Source organism: Piliocolobus tephrosceles, chromosome 2, assembly GCF_002776525.5.
Source record: "Piliocolobus tephrosceles isolate RC106 chromosome 2, ASM277652v3, whole genome shotgun sequence".
NCBI classification, from domain to species: Eukaryota; Metazoa; Chordata; class Mammalia; order Primates; family Cercopithecidae; genus Piliocolobus; species Piliocolobus tephrosceles.
In genome coordinates, this window is record NC_045435.1 from 91,122,603 (window position 1) to 91,144,892 (window position 22,290).

The 22,290-nt window shown below is 41.4% G+C and overlaps 1 protein-coding gene across 2 annotated transcripts in view; it reads right to left on the minus strand.

The window, feature by feature from the left end:
* LARS2 (leucyl-tRNA synthetase 2, mitochondrial) overlaps positions 1-22,290 on the minus strand; it is a 168,205-nt gene that overhangs the window by 41,429 nt on the left and 104,486 nt on the right. For both annotated transcript variants that reach the window (XM_023231307.3, XM_023231306.3), the window contains 5 exons: positions 22,016-22,120; positions 19,003-19,118; positions 16,011-16,294; positions 11,781-11,879; positions 7,537-7,674 (listed from right to left, as the gene is read on the minus strand). In XM_023231307.3, the coding sequence (XP_023087075.1) occupies positions 7,537-7,674; positions 11,781-11,879; positions 16,011-16,294; positions 19,003-19,118; positions 22,016-22,120 (742 nt within the window). The remainder of the gene's footprint in view (positions 1-7,536; positions 7,675-11,780; positions 11,880-16,010; positions 16,295-19,002; positions 19,119-22,015; positions 22,121-22,290) is intronic.

The window sequence follows — 22,290 nt, forward strand, 5'->3', positions numbered from 1 at the left end:
GGAGGAGGGAAGCTGAAAGCTGATCCTACCCCACAACTCCAAGCACAGCAGGAGACTCAGCGCATTTTCCTTCTTCAGAATATATACCATATTGTAAATTATAAAGTTACATAATCATTATAAAAAATCTGGAAAAAATCAGAAGTACATTGGGCTCACCACCCAGAGATAGCTAGTGTTAACATGTTGGCATGAGTTTTTCTAGTCTTTTCTCTTGCTTTGAGTATGTGTATATATGTGCATGTATATATAAAGACAAAGATAACCAAGCTGTATCTTGCTTTTTCTATTTCTCATTATTTCAGATGAATTTCTTCATGTTATTAAACATTCTTTGTAATTTAATTGAAAGTGTTGTGTAAGTGTGCTCCATGTAGACGGATTATACTTTATTTACCTTGTCTCAGCATTTTGGGGCATTTAGATTGTATCCAAATTTTTAGCTACTTGAAATAACACTTACATGAACATCTTGGTGCATAAGTTTGCATTTCTGATTATTTCCTTAGGATAGATTTTTAGCAGTGCAATTAGTGCATCCAAAAATAAGTATTTCTAAGGCTCTCACTATGTATTGCCAAACTGCTTTTCAGAAAGATTGTTCCAAGCTACTTCCTGCAATATATGAGAGTGTTGCTCTTATGCTAGCTTCCTTACTACATGGAAGATGGCATCTCACTGCTGAATAATTTATATTTGCCAGTGAGGGAAATTTTTTTTTTTTCAATCATAGAAATGGGGTCTTGCTGTGTTTGTTGCCCAGGCTGGTCTCGAACTCCTGCACTCAAATGATCTTCCTGTCTTGGCATCCCAAAGTGTTGGGATTACAGGTGTGAGCCATCATGCTGGGCCAGAAACATTTTATAGTGTAAGATGTTTATTGGTTATTTTATAGTGGGATAAAATGTTTATTAATCATTTGGATATCTTCTTTTCTGGGCTTCCTGCTTACATTAATTCCTGGTTAATCATTAACTTGGTATTTCAGACCACACAATTAAGGCACCTGCTGTCCTGTGTGGTGGCACACTCAACTTGGAGGCCAGCCTCGTATGTATGATAAGGAGACTTTAAGTTCGAACTGCAAGCTTAAACATGCAGGTGATTAAAAAAAAAAAAAAGTCCACAACTCTTAGAAAACAGGAAAGATAATTAGATATACATAAACCTTTGCTGTCTGTATTTGAAGAAATTAGAATCAGAGTGAAAAGGGTGCTCAGAGATAACTGAGTTCCTAACATATGAGACCACTGAGACCCAAAGGAGTTCAGCTTCTTGTCCACATAGCTAATCAGGGGCATCACTGAACACAGACAGAGGTCTTTGGATTCCTGTTCCAGAGCTGCTACTTGAGACAAGGGCTGAGGGTCTCAGAAATGTTAAACTAAAATGGAATAGCTGTACTATCATCTCAAATTGCCTCCTGAAATGCCAATGTTAATCAAAAGGAATACAGAAATAGGCTAAGAAATTCCAATTTATGCAGATTTCAGAAATACATATGTGGTTGACAGGTCTTAATTTTTCCTCCCAGCCCAGCTTGATAAAGTTGTTTGGAGGCTCTCAAAAATTCTGATTGTAGAATTCCAAATTACTCATCACAGAAAGTGGGTGACTTTCATTTCATGTGTGGTTGACTGGTTTACCAAAACACCTTTAAGAAAGAGGTAATGCACCGGGAGAGTTTTCAGAGGCTGTTGCTGCCCTGATGTGCTCTAGCAAGAGTAATGCTGACAGCAGCACTGAGAAACAGTTAAGATGACTTTCTGTACCTTCCGCAAAGGTCAGCCTTTTCAGTACTTAAAATAAGTCTCTTTTGGAGGAGGAAAGCATGGAACGGAATCTTGAACAGAATTTAAAAACAGATTCAAAAAAACAAAACTCCATAGGTCTATTTCAATTTACACCATATAGCTGGTTCCTTATTGTTGATGGTAAAGCAAAATCCAGGTGTTACCTGGAGGCTCTGCAAATCGGCAATGCATTTGAGTAAAAACAAAGTCATACTTGAAACTGCATTTTAAAATTATATCACAATGCTGCAAACCTTTTTTCCTGCTTGAATATAATCTTAAACCACTGTAAAGAAATCACAAAAATAGTCAGACCCTGTCCTACACCTTAGCATACTTGGCCACTGAATAATTTACCGATTGAATACTTCTATAAAAAATCATTCAGAAACTGGCAGAAATATGCTCTACTGTTAAGGGGCTAGAAATCACTTACATATGGTCTTTCTTTCCAGACCTACATAAGAAGGAGTTATTCCCCCCAACTTTTTTTTTCGGAGACAATGTCTTATTTGTTGTTTGGGCTGGAATGCAGTGGCAATCATGGCTCACTGCAGCCTCGAACTCCTGGACTTAGGTAATTCTGTTGCCTCAGACTCCCAAGTAGCTGGGACTAAAAGTGTGCACCACCACACCTGGCTCATTAAATTTTTTTTTTTTTTTTTTTTTTTTTTTTTTTTTTTTTTTTTTTTTTTACAGATGGAGTCTTACTATGTTGCCTATGCTGGTCTCAAACTCCTGGCCGAAAGTGATCCTTCCGCCTTGGTCTTCCAAAGTGCTGGGATTACAAGCGTGAACCACCACGCCTGGCCTGAGATGTTTCTCAAGTTGTATTTGGTCTTTAAACTTAAGTTCTAATCAATGCTCCCTAGCCCATGGAGGACATTTCCTTTGTGTTTTGTTTTGTTTTGTTTTAGAAACAGGGTATTGCTATGTTGCCTGGGCTGGAATTAAGCTTCTGGGCTCAAGTGATCCTCCCGTCTCAGCCTCAATCTCAGCTTCTGGAGTAGCTAAGAACATAGGTGTGCACAACTGCACACACTGGAGAACATTTCCTTTGAAGAACATAAACTTTTATCTGTTTCAAGGGATTACACTTAATTTCTTTTCTTTTCTTTTTTAATTTTTAGACAGAGTCTTGCTCTGTTGCCCAAGTTGGAGTGCAGTGGCATGATCTTGGCTCACTGCAGCCTCTGCCTCCCAGGTTCAAGCAATTCTTGTGCCTCAGCCTCCCTAGTAGCTGGGGCCACAGGCACATGTCACCATGCTCAGATAAATTTTGTGTTTTTAGTAGAAATGGGGTTTCACCATATTGGCCAGGCTGGTCTCTAACTCCTGACCTCAAGCGATCCACCCACCTTGGCCTCCCAAAGTGCTGGGATTACAGGTGTAAGTCACCACACCCAACCTAAACTCAAGAAGAAGGAAGGAAGGAAGGAAGGAAGGAAGGAAGGAAGGAAGGAGGGAGGGAGGGAGGGAGGGAGGGAGGGAAGGAAAGAAGGAAAGAGAGAAAGGAAGGAAGGAAGGAGGAAGGAAGGAAGGAAGGAAGGAAGGAAGGAAGGAAGGAAGGAAGGAAGATTTCACTAAAAATGTGTAATATCCATGAGACCATGACAGTAACAGGACATAATTCCCATTGTCAATGACAATCTTTATCTAGTTAGGTAAATTAGTTTCCAGACATAAGAAATGCAAGGCAGAATTGGTAAATTCTAGAACCTAAAGTACAAACATTTTAACAAATTTATTTACATAAGGAGTAATGCTGTTAATGTTTTTAGTGTCCTTCTGATGCAGACCAGTTTATTTTTATACGTGAAGGTCTCTGGAACTGATGAGAATAAATTTATTTTAAGCATTTAATTAGACCCTAAATTAGTTTTCTGTACAGTAGACTTCTTTTAATCCATGCATGCATGTGCAGTCAGCCATCTGGTCCAAGGGTTAGGTGAAGGGGAAGGAGCGTTCAGTGTGCTTCATTTTGATGAAAATGGGTTTCTGTCTGCATTACAGAAGTTTCAAAAGTAATATTTTTCTATCTATCAAAATTTTACAGGCACATATTTTTTGACCCAGAATTCCCTAGTGTGAGGACTTGAGCCTACAGAGATGCTCCCGATTATTTGCTAAGCATATCAATAAAGAGGGTCACTGGACTTTAAAAAAAAATAGTAATTGGAAGAATAGGTGACCGCTTACATAAATTATGGTATGTCCAAATGAGGGAATACTATGCCTACACTAAAAAGAATGTGATATTTGTTTGTGCGGATACGGAAAGACCACCAAGCTATATTATTAAGTCAAAGAAGCAAAGGATATGTATGCAATATAAGCAACATTTAAAATGAGTATATCAATAAAAACACATGTGGGGATAGGCAAAATATTTTCCTGGAAGAAATAAAAAGAAACCTAAAAGTTGAGGAAAGGGCTAAAGAGTGGCGTGCAGGGCGGGAGACAACAATGTTCACTTTCTGTGTAGTTACAAAATAGTTTAGACATGTATTACTTTTTTTTTTTTTAATTGTCAACATGGGTTATCTGGATAGGGAAATAATCAGATATTTCCCCTTTCTTCTCTGTAATTAAAAAATGTTCTAAAGGATGTTGTAGTAAACAAACAGAAAAACAACACAACAACAACTGAAAAAAAAAATCCAGCAATTATGCTTCTGGTAATACAGCAGACAAGAGAGCCTGAATTATTGTCCTGATGCAAAACAAGTGAAAAAGTTAGTTGGAATGTAAAATACATTGAGCTGGCAAAACAAAACCAAACCCAACTTAGGAAAACACAGTTCCTGAAGCCAGCGTCTACCCTGGGTGTATCTGTAGAACCCTTTGATCATAAATATTTGTGCATGGCGTGGTACACAAAAGATGGGACACAAAACCTAAAGCCTAAGCAACTTTGGGAGTCTAGAAGATCTCAAGACAGGAATCATCAATGAACTAGAAATCATCAATGAATTACAAATAAACCTGTGGTTAGAAGAGACAAACAAGGAAACTCGCCTATCTTTCCTCCTACTGTGTAGGAGGAAAGAAAAGTATTTCTCCTGAGAATCTGTAGACAGAAGTTGAACCTCATGTGGGTTTGGGACTGTATGCATATTACCTATATGGTTCTAAAAACCTCAAGCAGAAAGTTCAATTTAAAGTGGTCTTGGATTGGTAGCATCTCCAGGCAACAGGGAGAAGCTAACACAAAATCAGCTCTAGCAGCGAGGTTCCAAAGAGTTCCTATTAAAAAAAAAAAAAAAAAAGTTCGAGAAATATAAGGTCAGTTAAAACACCCCTTGCACTCCATCCCCCAAAGAACTAGGCATCATGAGTGAGAAGAGCAGAAACAACAAATGACTAAACAGACCCATAATGACATTAAAGAATTATCAGACAACATAATAGTATGTTTAATCTATTTTAGAAAATAAAGACTTAAAAGATAGCAAGAAAATGCTATAAAAATAAAGGAAAATTTAAAAACCTAGAACTTCTAGAAATGAAGAATAATTAAAATAAAAAACTCAAAGAATGGGTTAATCAGCAGATGGAGACAGACAGACAACTAGAAACTGGAAGATAGCTATAAAGAAACTGGCCGGGCACAGTGGCTCATGCCTATAATCCCAGCACTTTGGGAGGCCGAGGCAGGTGGATCACTTGAGGTTAGGAGTTCGAGACCAGCCTGACCAACACTGTGAAACCCCATCTCTACTAAAAATACAAAAATGAGCCGGGCGTGCTTATGGGCGCCTGTAGTCCCAGAATAAAGATCCTATCAATAGGCCCTGGAATATATGACAACTTGATTTATGATGGAGAGGGCACTACAGATCAATGGGGAAAAGGATGAACTATTCCATTAACAGTGCTGACACACCGAAAGCAATAGCCATAAAGGAAAGATTATTAATTTTCACTACATTAAATTAAGAGTTTCTGTTCATCAAAAGATGCCATAAAAACAAGACAAGCTAAGAACTAGAAAAAACTACCTGCAATACATATAGCTGAAAAAGGATTAGTATCAAGAATATTTAAAGAACCCCTTACAAATCAATAAAAGAGAAACGATCTAGAAAAAATAAAAGCATAGGATACAAACAGGGATTTGATCACAGAGATTCATAAACCTATGAAACATGATAAACTTGATTAAGAAATCAACTAGTCAACAATAACTTAATTAAGCATATAAAAATAACTAAAAGAGTATAACTGGATTTTGTAACACAAAGGATAAATGCTTCGAGGGATGGATACCCACTTTTCCATGATGTGATTACTATAAATTGCATGCCTGTACCAAAATATCTCATGTACCCCGTAAGTATACACCTACTATATACCTGCAAAAATTAAAAATAAAAAAATTTTTTAAAAATTGATGTCTTGAAATTCAAATTTAACTCACAACGTGACCCATTATATACCCACTGGTTTGGTGAAATTTAAAAGCTGGATAGTACAAAATGTTGATGATGATGTAGAGAGATTGGAACCCTCATTTCTACTAGTGGAAGTATAGGCTTAGGTAATCACTATGGAAAATAGTTTGGTGTTTCTCAAGACAGTTGAACATGTGCATATCCTACAGTCGAGCAATTCTATTCTTAGGTACGCATTTTAAAGAAATGGTGACGCGTATGTCAGGAACCATGTGCAAGAAGGTTCATAGCAGTTTTGTTCACAATTGCACAAAACAGTCTGACCACCATCAATGGTGGTATGATACATAAACTGAGTTCTATATTGGAAGTTTCATTCCATATAATGGAATATCTTGCAGCAGTGAAACAGGAAGAAATATAACTTCATCCGTCAGCACTGCTGAATTTCAAAAAACTGTTGAGTGAGGAAAGCAAGACAGAATACCTGAAATATAATTCTACCTATGTAAAGTTCAAACACAGGAAAACCAGACAATACATAGTTTAAAAATACATGCAGAAATGATACATTTATAAAGAAAAGCAAGCAAGTGAGGAATTAAAAATCCGGGATCGGTATTAGCTAGGGGTGAGGTGGTGGGCATAGAAGAGAGATACATAATAGGAGGGGGCACCTTGGGAATTCTAAGGTACCTATAACACCCTGTTAAACTGAGGAGTGGGGCATGTATGTTCATATATAAAAATTACATATTTAATGTATTGTACAATTCTTTCAATGCATTAAATATGTAATTTTTATATATGATACGTTTCATGGGAAAAAGTACACACACATTTTTCTGGCCATTATGAGGAAAGGGTTACAATAGGCCAACAGGAAAAGAATTTACTGATGTTTTTACAATGTGATTCTCTATTTCAAATCCACTCTATACATTTTTCAGGGGGATGCATCAAGGTGGGATTCAGCCAAGCTTAGGAACAGAGCTGACACAGAAGGACTGGGTGATAAGCATGCTATATCACCCAGATGATGAGATGCTATAAAACATTATGGGCCACTCCTCTCTGCCTCACAGGTACAATTCTTAATTACTTAATTCAGTTAAACAGAGAAGCACGGAAGGCTAGGTTCTATGCAAGCCAGCAACATCACTTGCCAGAACTGATTAAGCAATATAAATGGACCTCAAATGGTTAAGGTTGACAACAACCTCTAAAGCATACTAGAAAACTAGTCTTCTTCTACTACATGCATTTACCTTGCTTCAGAAGAACTCACACCTGCTTAAAGTTGCTATTCATGCAACTGAATTCTTTTGCAAAGCAGTATGAATGCTTACCTATGTTTAACCATTTTCTGATCATGGCAAAAATGACTAAAGAATCTTGCATAGAACAAGTGCATGACAGCATGTTCTTTCCCTCCAATGTACAAATCCACAGGCATCCAGTAATCGGCCACTGCTGTGTTAAAAGGGCTGTAAAAAAGAGATAGGGACATTTTTAAAAAACCTGCTTTGCCACAATTGTGTAAATTAAACAGACCTACTGTAACATGCATATGCCCTGAAATGAACTGTATCAGGGAATAACAATGATTTGCTTTTTAAAATATAAGAGAAGGCCGGGCCTGGTGGCTCATGCCTGTCATCCCAACACTTTGGGAGGCCAAGGCAGGCGGATCAGCTGAGGTCAGGAGTTTGAGACCAGCCTGCCCAACATGGCAAAACCCCGTCTCTACTAAAAATACAAAAATTAGCCAGGTGTGGTGGTGGCCACCTGTAATCCCAACTACTTAGGAGGCTGAGGCAAGAGAATCGCTTGAACCCGGGAGGCGGAGGTTGCAGTGAACCAAGATTGTGCGACTGCACTCCAGCCTGGACAGCAGAGCGAGACTCTGTCTCAAAAACAAAACAAAACAAACAAACAAACAAAAAATGTATATATATGAGAAAAGCTTATATATTAAAAAAGAAAAAAGTCAGATGTGTTAATTTATGCAATTTTAAAAATGGTTACAGAAGATATTACTGACATATTTCAACAAAAGCAATCTGCATATAAAGTGAGGACAAGAGGAAAACATACCAGCAAAAAAAGGCAATTTGCTACAATGCACCTTGAATATCTAGATTCACTTTAATTTTTATTATTATGATTACAAAATTGAGACTTCAGAGTTCCTACCAATAGAGGGCAATGTGGTATTTACAATGAAGATTAACATGTAGCTACTAAATGCTTATTTTATTTATTAATTTATTTTCACATTTAAACATTTTTTTTCCTTTATTAAAGATAGCGTCTTGCTCGGTCACCCAGGCTGGATGCAGTGGCACAATTATAGTTCACTGCATCCTCCAACTCCTGGGCTCAAGTGATCCTCCAGCTTCAACCTCCCAAGTATCTAGGACTACAGACACACACCACTATGCCCAGCTAATTTTTTCTTTTCTTTTTTTTTTTTTCTTTTTGAGATGGAGTCTTGCTGTTACCCAGGCTGGGGTGCAGGGGTGTGATCTCGGCTCACTGCAACCTCCGCCTCCAGGGCTCAAGCTATTCTTATGCCTCAGTCTCCTGAGTAGCTGGGATTACAGGTGCCTGCCACCACACCCGGCTAATTTTTACATTTTTAGTAGAGATGGGGTTCCGCCATGTTGGCCAGGCTGGTCTCGAACTCCTGACCACAGGTGATCTGCCCACCTCGACCTCCCAAAGTGCTGGGACTACAGGCGTGAGCCACTGCACCTGGCCATCTGTTAATTTTTTTAAAACATTTTTTGTGGAGACAAGGTCTTGCTATGTTCAGTCCAGGCTGGTCTCGAACTCCTGGCCTCAACTGATCTTCCTGCCTTGGCCTCCCAAAATTACGGGATTACAGGCGTAAGCTACTGTGCCCCAGCTGTAAATATTTATTTTAAAACAGAAAATTGATTCTGTTTTTTAAAGCAGCCTGAAAATATAGTCAGCAAGAGCCTGTATATTGCTTAATGAATGCAATGCAGCATATTTAGGGTGAATTATAAAATAGCCCAATAACTCTCTCTCACTTAACAGTACTTAACAGATATTCTTTGGCCAACAGATACTAATAGAAAGGCTTTCTCATACTCTCGGGTCCTAATGGACACTGTAGAGGAAAGGAAATGCCATTTCCATTTTCTGGCTGGGACCCTCAGAGGGAGGGGCAGCACTGGCTGGCGACAGACCTCTGTGCTGCCAAGGTAATGCTGTCCCTTGAGGTCAGCCAATCAAGCAAACCTTTGCCTTTGGAGGGCTTCGAATATTTGTGAATTGGTTCCCTGACACCTCAAGCCACCTTTTTCCCCAGGATGGACTTGGCTGGCTTCAGCTCTGAGGCTAGAAAAGAGTCCGGCCACCACCACATATTTGCATTTTAATATAGTTTGGTGTTCTCCAGTCACTGTACCAGAATTCTGATAAAATTTTTAAAAATCACTTTTTTGCTTTGTGAAAAATAGTTCCCTAAAGAAATTCAACTGCCAATCCAGGCGACAGAAAAGAAAGGGAAGTGAAGGATGGTATTTGGCCGGAAAACAAGTTTGGGATATATTAAGGAGTGAAATGTTGAAAGTAGCTACAGCTTGGATTTATGATCCACTCAGGAAACCACCCCAGGAAGAACTCGCGCCCAGGCTGAAGCTAACCACAGTGTGCCATGAGGGAAATGAAGTGCTCACTGCTGTTCACAGGCTGTGACGGTCTCAGGATGTCTCTCCTGCCACAGTTACTTGGAGTCTCTCTCATCTGTGTGAAGGCTTTCCTTTGAAACACTCAGAGAAAGTAAAGAGCCTGACCCCACTTGCATTTTAAGCCAGTTATTGCTACATGAAATGCACCCATGGCCCCTTATAGAGGAAAGGCCCTGAAGGGGAGCCCCTCTGTGGGCCAGAGAAGGCCATGCTGGTGGTTCCCAGCCACAATCGTCACCTTGCACCCTTCCTGCCTTTGCAGGGTATCTTTCACTCAGTATCCCCCTCATTTCTTTTTTCTTTTCTTTTTTATTTTTTTTGAGAGGAAGTCTCACTCTGTCGCCCAGGCTGGAGTGCAGTGGCGCGATCTTGGCTCACTGCAACCTCTGCCTCCCTGGTTCAAGTGATTCTTCTGTCTCAGCCTTCTGAGTAGCTGGGATTACAGGCTCGCCACTATGCCCAGCTAATTTTTGTATTTTTGGTAGAGACAGGGTTTTGCCATGTCAGTCAGACTGGTCTCCAACTCCTGACCTCAGGCGATCCACCTCCTCGGCCTCCCAAAGTGCTGGGATTACAGGCATGAGCCACCACGCCGACAAGGATCCCCTTCATATCTGGTATGAACTCAAATTACAGAATCACAACACTGCAGGTTGAAATTCTGGCAGGGTGAGGGCAGGAGTATCTGTCTCACTAGAAATATATTATTTTAGAACTACAAAGAATGGGGGCCATATTTTATATGTAGGGAACAGGGTTCCAGAATGTTTCTGCCATGGACAAGAGCCATCAGGCAAGGCCCTTTTAAGCACAATGCTGTTTTTTTCTAGGGCTCTGGAAGAGTTTCTTTCAGCTCTCATTCTCTCTCTGTACAAGGCTACCTACTGTTCTCTTTCCCTTAATTTCTTTTTTTTTTTTTTTTTTTGGGTGGGCAGGGGTGGGGGCAGGGTTCAAAGAAACACACGAATACAGCTGAAAAATCAAATGGTACTGAAAGATTTACAATGAAAAACAGTGGTCTCCAGCCCCAATTCTTTCCTTGCCTCAGGCCTGTCTCTTAGCCACTTTTAATTCTTTTGGTTGTTTCTCCTGGCAATTATTGAAAAAAAAAAAAAAAAACATGTTTATACTCTTTATTGATTTATCAATTTAGGAAATGATCTATTGACTCTGTGGTAAGAGGTGAGGCTTCTTAGCTCTCTCACCCTCCCCACCTGCTACCTTCTCTGTAGAGTTACATCATTCTTTTCAGTTAAATAAATAACATTACATCTTTACAATCATACAAATGCAGTTCACTGCAAGGAGAGTATTACAGTAGCATTTCCTTCCTTTTTCTGTTTTGTATTTGTGTTGTACTTGGGATTTACCTGGCTATGAATAATCTAACTTAATGATGTAGCACTCTCCCTTTAAGAGAGACTGTTCCGAGGTGCACAGTTGACTGACAGCTTCCAGTTGCTGCATCTGTGGACCCACCCTGGTGTGTTCCTGCCAGCCCATGTTGCTCTCCCAGGCTGCTCTCAGGAGAGTAGAGGGAGGGGCCGGAGCCGAGACATTTTAGCCTGACTGAAGACTCTAATGGACTAGCTTTGCTTGGGGCTTCCCACTGGCCAGGTCGAGGCTTTCTCAGAGTTGCGCTGTGAACTGAGCCTCCTCCATCTGATCCTCCTTCTTTTCCCTTCTCCTTTTACACCTGTCATAGGCCATCGTGGTCTAAGAGCACTCTGCCCACTCCTCCTCTTCTCCCCTTTAATCCGCACAGGCATTTCCCCCAAGAAATCTCTTGCATGTCTAATTCTATCTTGGTCTTTGCTTCTGGGAGGAGCTATACTGACACATGCTCAAGGACGTCAGCAAGGACGTTTTACCTGTGCGAATTGTGAGGGTCAGTGTATCTGAAGTAGTACCAAGCAGAATCAACAAAGGTATCCATCGTGTCTGTCTCTCTCTTGGCTGCTCCCTTGCACCTAAGAAAGAAATGAAATTCATCATTTGGTTTCTTTTTAAATTTTAATGCAGTTTTCCACTAGCTTTTGAGAGAGCTATAACAATAAGTATGAATTTAAAATGTCATAAGAATAAAGACACAGGCTGGGCGCAGTGGCTCAAGCTTTTAATCCCAGCACTTTGGGAGTCTGAGGGGGACGGACCACAAGGTCAAGAGATCAAGACCATACTGGCCAACATGGTGAAATCCCATCTCTACTAAAAATAGGAAAAATTAGCTGGGTGTGATGGCGTGTGCCTGTAGTCCCAGCTAGTCAGGAGGCTAAGGTAGGTGAATCTCTTGAACCCGGGAGGCGGAATTTGCAGTGAGCCAAGATCGTGCCACTGCACTCCAGCCTGGCGACAGAGCAAGATTCCATCTCAAAAAAAAAAAAAGGCACATATGAAAAGACAATTCAGGGAAAGTGCTCTTTTTATATTGTATAGTATGTGATATTTTAAAGAAATTTATAAATAAAAGTTTCAATTTCCAACAATTAAAAGCCTTATTTTCCACTTCTCTGAATTTAACCTGGTAGAAAGCCTCACCACCCAAAAGGACAAGACAGGATTAGGTATCTCTTTTGTGCATTAACTTCTGTTCCAGGCATGTCAAGATTGCCTTCGCCAATGTCTACTTTATGATGCTTGTGAAGCCAATCAATGCATGAAGAGAAATGAGAACCAAACATAGGGAGATGTGTGGAAAATCAACTTGGACTTTTCTTCTACTTCTGTTCTCGGGTGACAGGTGCAGAAATCTACCAGGATGACCCGAGGAAGACAAACCACCTTGGAAGCCCCAAAGGCAATGGTTGCTGGAGCCAGCTCATGCCAGCCTGTGAGAATCAATTGTCAGCATCTCTTTATACCACTGTGACAAAAGATGGCAAGTTGGGAGCTTGAAACTGGCCCTGATGGGAGTATGTACATCACAAAAATTGGCAAATGCTAGAAATCAGGACCCCCCTCCGAGCTAATTACATTATCTACCGCCAGACCACTGCCTAAAGATAGGTTCCTTATGGAAGAGTGAAGAAAGCCCTGGTGCTCAAGACAGAGAATAAAGTGAGATCCTTGATATGTGAAGGGTTGAAGGACCAAGGTCTCACAAGGGCCCAAGTGTTATACTCATTCTTTTTTTTTTTTTTTTTGAGATGGGAGTCTGGCTCTGTCACCTGGGCTGGAGTGCAGTGGCTCAATCTCAGCTCACTGCAACCTCTGCCTCCTGGGCTCAAGCAATTCTCCTGCCTCAGCCTCCCGAGTAACTGGGATTACAGGTGCATGCCACCATGCCCGGCTAATGTTTGTATTTTTAGTAGAGATGGGGTTTCACCATGTTGGCCAGGCTGGTCTCAAACTCCTGACCTTAAGTGATCCTCCTGCCTCGGCCTCCCAAAGTGCTGGGATTACAGGTATGAGCCACTGTGCCCAGCTGCTACACTTATTCTTAAGAACATTCCTAGAGTTGTGGGCCTGTGGGACTGAAAGAACCAGGTGCCAAAAGCCACACTACCTAGGAACTCAAAAGAAGGTGCCCTTAGTCAAGCCTAGCACAGGACAGGGATTAGCTGCCTTGGAGACTCCTCAAGGCCTGGATCAGCAGAGAATCAGCACCTTCTGTCTGATGGGTAGGACCAGCTATCAACAGGGCCTTCTGTGGCAGCAGGAAGCCATAGCAGGCTCTCCCTTCTAAAGCATGGATATGAGGCTCATCGCCCCTCCAAATATCCACTTTGTGCAGTGTAAGTCTTTGGGGGTTATTGCAGAATTTGGGGAGAAGGGATGAGGAGTCCCAAGAGGAACTGATACATCTTCTGCAAATTTAGCATGTATGGGCTTGAGCCCATATTTTTAATTTAAGAATAAAAGAAGGGTTGCATTTCTATCTTCCATTTGTGAAGTAGTTCATACCAGCTTTACAAATATTACCCAGGGAAATGGCCAGTCCCCCACATATTCCCCCAGCTCCCTCATCAGCTGGTTAAATGCAGTGGCTGAGCAGAGAGCATGGGTGCCCTAGATCTGGCAGGGCTTTGGGACCCCCTGTATTTTAATCAGGAGACCTCCCAGTGAGAACAGTGGTGGTCTCTAAGAGTAGAAGCTTTTCGGAGAGAGTCCTCAGAGAATCCAGCTTCCTACCACCTAGGGCTGCTCTAAGAAGCTGATCTCAACAGTGCATCTGTAAATTAAAGCCAGGTCTTTTTATTTGGAGAGCAATCAACCAGAACACAGACGCTATTTTGGGAAACAATTAGAAAATAAAGATTACTTTTTCTTCCTCACCTTGTGCAAGTGAGGTCCAAGTGAGGGAGAAAATGCAGGGCTCAATTTATAAAAGGAATAACATCTGGCTAACATTTGTCATGCTGATTTCCTTTTTAATGGTCTTGTTGGACTTGAAGGCAACTAACATGTTTTATTGCTGATATTAAAAAGTAGGAAGAAGCTACGTGGCAAGTAGGAGGGATAGAAGTGATAGATAATGGTGGTAATGTTATCAGGGTTAGCTCCAATAGTAATGATAATAATACTGGGTAGTAGGATCTGAGCCAAGTACTTCAAAAGTACTTGAAACTATCTCAAAAGTACTGGAAACTACTGGGGATTAAATGAGATAATCCCCAGTAGCCCTGAGGATTATGAGACCAATACTACTCATATCCCCATTTTTCAGATGAGTAACTAGGATTCAGAGAGGTTAAGAAACTTTTCCAAAGCCTTGTAGCTCAAGGGTAAGAAATCCACATCTGGTGGGCTCTGGTGCCTGTAGTCTGTACCACTGGGCTGCCTCACTCTGCCACACTGGCTCAGTGGCTCTCAGCCTTGCATGCTCATTAAGATTATCCAGGGAGCCTTGCCCAACACCAAGGCCTAGGTTCTGCCCTCCAGTAATTCTGCAGCCAAGGCAGGAAACCTTATCCTCATCAATAAGGCCACAACTGCTGTGCTGTATGTAGGCCACCAACATCTCTGGTAGGGAAGCCCTTTTCCTCCTGGAGCCAGCATTTCTACCCTAAAATGGTCTGGGCCTTCCTATATACCTCCCTCCAAGTTCCATCTTGAATTTCAAAACTGCCTCAGTGAGGACCTGGGAGGATGGCTGGCAAGTACCTGGCTAGATGGCTGTAAAGTTTCCATTTATTGAAGACCTAGAAGGTATCACTGTGCAGGATGACATGTGTTAATTCTAGTCTTCTGAAAAGCCCTTCGATGGGGTTATTTCTGTTCCTGATGAGGGATTTCAAGCTCAGAGAAGGTAAATGACTTTCCCAAGACTAGACAGTTAGGAGGCAGAGCCAGGACTTGAATCCATCACTGATCTGACTCCCAGCTCAAGACTTCCAATTATATTATGTGGTTACCTAATTGTCAACCTAATAACTCAGCTCTATACTGGCAGAATACAAAATCATTTTAAAATATCCTCATCATGGTCTATAAGGCAGAGAAAAATGGCTTCTCTGCAGAAGAAGGAAAATACTGGAACTTGGTATCTGCTATTTGTTTAATTAGCTGATACGGACAGCATCATTAAAAACCACACTTGAGACATGCCAGTGAATAGACAGAAAACCATAATCCCGCTTCCAAAATGAGGAGAAAGGAACCATGGCGCTTCAGCATATTAAAGAATGGAGCCCCTGAGCACACTTGCTCTCTTAGCTACTACTCTGCTGCTCGTGATAAAATCTCCACTGTTGTTACAGTCACTATATTGGAAAACTGCAAGGTGGAGAAGAGAACATTTTTCTCTCCTCTCTACGTGGCTCTTTGGAATATCAAAATGAAGGAAAGTGTTTTTTTTACAAAGCTGTAAGGAAAATTTAGAGTTTTTCCATCAGTTGGATCAGATGTTTCTGGCATAGATCTGAACTGACACTGCTGCTTCCAATAGCTCAGAGAATGGAGGATACCTGTTGCAGAGGCAGGGTCACAGATTCCAGACCCTTCTCTTAAAGGGCCTCAAAGACCCACAGTGTTCTTTCCAGCCTCGTGGAAGTCAGGGAAAAAGGGAACAGAGTTAGCACCAGGAGGGAGGAGGGTGTCTGAAGCCCTAGCAGGTATGGGGCCATAGGCACAGTCACCGCTGCAGGGATATGGCTTCTTACCTCGGGCAGGAGCAGTTCACCCACTCTGAAGCCATGGCAAGTGGAGAGCCTCCCTTGCCAGTGAAAGATGCGATGTTGGGCAAGGTCACGGGCAAGTCCTCCAGGGGCACAGGTGTGGGGCCACAGGCTGGGCAGTGGACAATGGGGATTGGTGTGCCCCAGTACCGCTGCCGCGAAATCAACCAGTCTTTCAGTTTATCACTTGTCACGTCTCCACCCACTCTCTTCCCCCGGGCTTTCTGAGTCAGGGCTAGAAAAGCATCCTGCCGGGTCATACCTGTGAACTGACAGGGAGAGAAAAGAGAGCTCACTCCTCTCTGCATAGCACGAGTCACCACCCCGATGCTGCCACCAGTCCTGCCATGTTTATGTGTGGCTCTCCCAAGGGACCAGTTCTGTGCAGAGCCGTATTCATGACTTTCATGAGCCCCAGGTGCTTCTGCCTTTGTAGGCTCCTTGCTCCTTCAGATAATATTAAGAACTATATTTTACAACTGCATCAATATAAACAGAAATGTAACTTTTGACCCTAAAAGTTCATTTTTTCTTCTGATTTTAAAAGAAATTAAAACTTTTGCAGAGGCCTCTAAAAGTATTGTGAGCCCGAGGCACTGTGGCTACTGTGTCTAATGTGTCTCGGTTGGCCCTGGTTCTGTGGCTTTTCTTATCACCAGAGCCCTGTGACACTTACAGAGATCATCAAATATCAGCTTTTAGCTGCCAGTAAAGAACTGCATGATAAGGACTTTTAATGACTATTCCCCTGTTGGGGGGAAAATATTCAGAAAATAAAAATTCAATATTATCCTAAAGCAGAAGGAATTCAGGCAAGCAGAGGAACATTCTGAGGCTTTGGCTTGAAGAACCAGACTTCTCTTTTTATATTTACATGCTCCCATTTTATAGACAGCAGGACAGACCACTAATAGCACAAAAGAGAAATTATCTTTTCACTTGGTGCTTTTCAGAGAGCCAAACTAACTATATGAATTGAGCCAGTGTGGCTTGGTAACAACCTGGATTGTGGGCACCCTCAAATGTGTTCAATAAAGACCCACTGGGCATCTGTATGTGCTGGGCTTGTGCTAGCCACTGGGGGCACAAAGATAAATATGATCTTCCCATGTCCTCAAGGAGCTTACAGTCAAGAGGCATAAAGAATAAGAAAATACAGCTATGTTGATCAAAAGTAGCCCTTTTCATGAACGGTCTAAAGTGTCTTTCTGCACTCCCACTATCACAGTCACGATGCAAATCATAAAAAGCTCTCCTGAAAGTCAGTCTTCTCCTAACATCACTGTCTTTCCATTCCAGAAGCTCATAGACGAAAGCGGCCTTTCTCTAGCCATTCTCCTTCTACTTATTGATTTAATTCTTTTACTCTAGATATTCAGCCTAGAGTCAGGAGAGGCTTCAACAGACCATCTGAAGCTGTGTGAAAGAAGCCAGGAAGCATAACTGATGCTCAGAGAACTGTACTAAAGAGTGGATGTTTCACTGGGAACTTCAGAAGCCTAATTTTGGCCACGAGTGTCCCCTTTCTTGAGAGGGTTAACTGGGGCTCCTTACAGACACTGTGACTTCGCTCTGCTCCACCCTCCAGGGAACCTGCTCAAACAAGGTCTAAAAAAAGGCTTAAGGGTCCATATCTTAGAGCATGACTCATGTCTGGGGATGCAATTTATGAAGTAAAGCCACAAACATGGGGTTAGAAACCATGCACTCCCTACCAAGGAGAAAACCTGCCTATATTCCCTTATTTTATAGATATAAATATAGCCAGATAGTCGCAAACCGGAAAAACTTGGATCTTCAGGTCTCACTGAATCAAGATCAGCCAAGGTGGGACCTGTAGGCACCTCCCAGGTGATTCAGAGCCATGGCCAGGGGTGGCATCGCTATGTTAAGTCAATAGTTCCCAGGCTCTGCCGTACATCAGAATCAACTAGGGAGCTTTGAACACTGTTGATGTCTGATCCATGCCGTCCTCACCACCAGTCACCATCAAATCAGAGTATCTGGAGTGAGACCCAGGCATCAGTATTATTTTAAAACTTTCAGGTATTTCCAGTGTGCAGTTAAGTTTAAGAGTGCTCTAAGCCAGTATTCTCAAACTTTTAATGTGCATACAAATCATATAGGGATCTTATTAGACTAGCGTGGGATCTAAGATCCCACATTTCTAACAAGTGATGCCAGTGCTGCTGGTCCAGGGACCAGACATTGAGTGGCAAGGTTCTAAGCCCTTGATTCTCAAAATGTGTTCCCTGGACCAGCAGCATTAGCAGCAGTATCTGGAAACTTGTTAGAAGTGCAAATTTTGGGGTCTCACCTGGGACTACTAAATCAGAATCCCTGGGGTGGGGGTGGGGGCCAGGCTGTGGTTTAACAAGGCCACCAGGGGATTCTGTGCTCAAACTTGAGAGTCACTGCTCCCACTACCTCCTCCCATCCCTCACCCTACCTCTTCCATCCTACTTTCCAGGTTAGTTCAACATAGAGGCTGGGCTCAAATCCTGCCAGATATACCATCTTTAAGTGCTGCTGTTTCATGCTAGCAAGAGATAACCCTGTCCAAATAAACATGACTCTGAACTTCCCTGTTCATTTCTATAAGTGAGTTACACTTTAGGCAGAAATAATGTCAGTAATCTGGAGAGAACAGATACCTCCTCTAGGAAGAAGAAACAATTTTAGTCACCTCTCCCAAGGAACCAGAGATTCCTTAGAAAAGATAATTTTTCTCAAGCAGAGATCCCCAACATAAAATTAGTTACTTTGATCCATTCTGTTCGAGGACTGAATTTGATTTACAATGGACAAACTTCCAGATCTTGAAGAATATTATTTTGTTTTCATAGAGATATGAGGCTACAAGGCTGTTAGGTATGGGGACGAGTGAAGGAACAGGTTGTAATTTGCACCTGAAGGAAAATGTCTATCAAAATCGCATCAAGGTGATCATTCTGGAAGTAAGTTCTTAGGCACCAACCTCCGCAGAGCTGCTCAGTCTCTCTGTGCCATCTGGCAAAGTTTCAATGACTTCAGAGTAGGCCAGGCCCAGGGTTTGGGCTAAGATGGTGTCCTCTGAGCTAGTACTGGGAATTCCTATTCAGAGGAGAAGAAAACAAAACATTTCCTTCACAAGTGCCCAAATCACAAAACAACTGACAGTACTGACACCCAGCTTTAGCTTCTTAAAGGAGACTATCTCTTTTAGTTACAGAAGTTTTAAAACCACATCACATTAGTTGGGAAAATGGAACATGGTCTTGGAGAAACCCACTGCCAAAACACAACTACTTTACCATATTGGTATTACCTCCTTTAAGTCTTTTTCCTCTGCTTAGTTTTTGTTTTTGTTTTGAGACAGAGTCTTGCTCTGTTGCCCAGGTTAGAGTGCAGTGGAACGATCTCGGCTCACTGCAACTTCCGCCTCCCGGGTTCAAGAGATTCTCATGTCTCAGCCTCCAGAGTAGCTGGAATTACAGGCGTGTGCTACCATGCCTGGCTAATTTTTGTATTTTTAGTAGAAAAGGGGTTTCGCCACGTTGACCAGGCTGGTCTCGAACTCCTGACCTCAAGTGATCGCCCACCTTGCCCCTCCCAAAGTGCTGGGACTACAGGTGTGAGCCACTGTGTCCAGCCTAAATTTTTTTAAATAGTTACAATCCTAATATACACATTTTTGAGTGCTTTTTTTTTGCCACTGAAAATCATAAGCATTTGTGGAAGCCTCTTCCTTGAATTCCGTCAGTGGCAGAGGGCAGTGGGTTTCTCTCGAGAAGCAGGGCCGACTCCTCCAGCATTTCCCAGCAATCCTAGGAAAATCCACTCAGTCAGGAAGTCAAAAGCTGGTAAGTATGTTTTGTTCCCAAAGGCAATAGTACATTCTAAGTAGACATTTATTCTTCAACCCACATATGTCCTTGAGAAGTTGGGCATTAATAAATTGTTCACCCAGAGGGGCCAAGGCCTGCTGTTTTAGCTTTGGGTATTCATAAAAACAGGTTTGTTTGTTTTTTTTTCTTCCCAGCTTTTGGTTCTGTAAGGGCAGGATTTCTCAACCTTGGTACTACTGACATTGTGGACTTTGTTGTGGGGGTTGTCTTGTGCATTACAGGATGTTGAACTGTACCCCTAGCACTCCGTGAGTTGTGACAAACAAAAATGTCTCCAAAATTGCCAAATGTCTCCTGGTGGCAAAATCTCCCCTGGTTGAGAACCTCTGCTATAGGGTCAACCGTCAAAGCAGGTGACATACTCATGGATACAACACATTGTGTGAAAACTGAGAGATATAAAGCTAAGGGTATTGCACAAGGTGCTTAAATCAGATCGGAACAATGCCCTAAAACAGTGGTTGAAAGTTTGGGAGACATGTTCTAAAGCTCCCAAATATGATGAAAAGCTCTGTGACATGATGAAAAGTTCTGTAGTGTTCTAGCTGAGATTATAGACAAAATGCATCTAATGCAGTGAATAAATGTTGAGTGGACTTGAAGGATGAGGACAAATGGCAAGCAATAAATAATACCAAAAGCTGTTCATATTCAAGAAGGGAAAATAGTCATTTACTACATTCTAAAATAGAATTTGGAAGAACTAGGAGTAATGTTTAAAAGGAGACACTGTAACCACAAAATGTATTTGGCTGTATAAAGAATGCCTCAGGCCATGGTGGTAGTCATGTTGCGCTCTGTTGAATGTGAAATATTTCTAACAGTGCAGGTGGGAGGCAAAAACACCACTTTATCTCCTGTTTATTTCTGCTCTTGTTCTTCTTGGAGGGCAAAAAGTAAACATTTGGAAAAAGTTAATTATGAAACTATGGGACATCAAGACAATAGGAGAGACAGTTTTCCATATGCACCTAAAAAAATCCGATTTTTTTCCTTCAAAACTCTCAATATTTTGTCAGTAATCTGATTCAAAATATCAAACAAACAAACAAACAAAAAACTCCCCCAAAAGCCACATCAATAAAAACTGCCTTTATGTTTATCCCAGCTGGTTATATTAATACATTTTACTAATTATAAAATGCATAAAAGTAACAGAAGGAATTATTTCTTTAAACAACACACTTTCTAGGTTTAAATGGTTAGAAGAGAGTAACATGAATTTTCTGCTTTGACATTTCTTCAAACAACTTCATCAAAAACTGATCTGAGCGTTATGAGGGGAAAAATGTGAATTTAAGAAGAAACGCTACTTCTGTGTGCTAGGAAATAGTGTGGAAATAACTTTCTCTGCAAGGTTTCAGGACTCTGGAGACTGGCTGGAACCTACAGTAGGAATGTTGGTAATGAAAAATGCACAGGTCTGTCCTAAAGGAGGCAGATTTTGGACAAAGCTGTCTTTAGGTTCCCTTCTCTTTGTTCATTCTCAGACTTCCTGTTACATGACGATAGTTTAGAACGCTCACGAATGAGTAAGGCTGCCAAGGACATCCAATTTACAGTTCTAAATATGCCTTCAATTTTACTGCTGTTTCACAATCCTTTTCTTGAATAGCTCGAGTTCGCCTCCTCCACAAAGCCTTCACCAAAACCCAGCCCACATCGATCATTTGTGCTTCATTTGAACCCCCGTCCCAGCAGTTGCTGTTGGTTCTATGAGTTTTCCTTTCTTTCTTTTTTTTTAAAGCTGGTAGTATACCTGGGATGGTTCTATGAGTCTTGAAACTGAACTTTCATCTGAGCTGCATTGTTCCTCATATCATATGTACAAGTCTTAACAACAAACTCTACTGGCAAGATTTGTAGGTCAGATATTTCTAATTATTCTCAGTAGCAACTAGTAAAGTGCAATATACCTAGTTTATTTTCAAAATGTAGTTCTGAAACAAGGGATGATTAAATGAAGGGCTATTCATTTTTATGAGGAAACAAATCAGACCATGGAATCAATAGTCAGCTCTTCCAGATGACAGCAACAGGGGAGTATTTTGATCCTAAATCTGCAAAATATACTGTTGTGGTTACATTTTAATAGCTGCTTACCTATTTTTGAATCCAGAGAGCCTTCCAAGTCAGCTCTGGCCAAAATAACGACAGGGACCTCCTGCTGGGTGAGCATGTTCACAGCCATCACGGGCGTGAGGCAATCTGAAAATGAGAGCAAATAAACTGTGGATGCCACTCAGCTGAGACACCACCACCATCTGAATCTCGGAGGAAACAAGTGAGAAAAATAAGCACTAGAACTTCTGTGCTTTGTGCTAATTGTTAAAGAAGTTGTCCTTTGTAGATAATTCACACCAGTGAATAATCGAAAG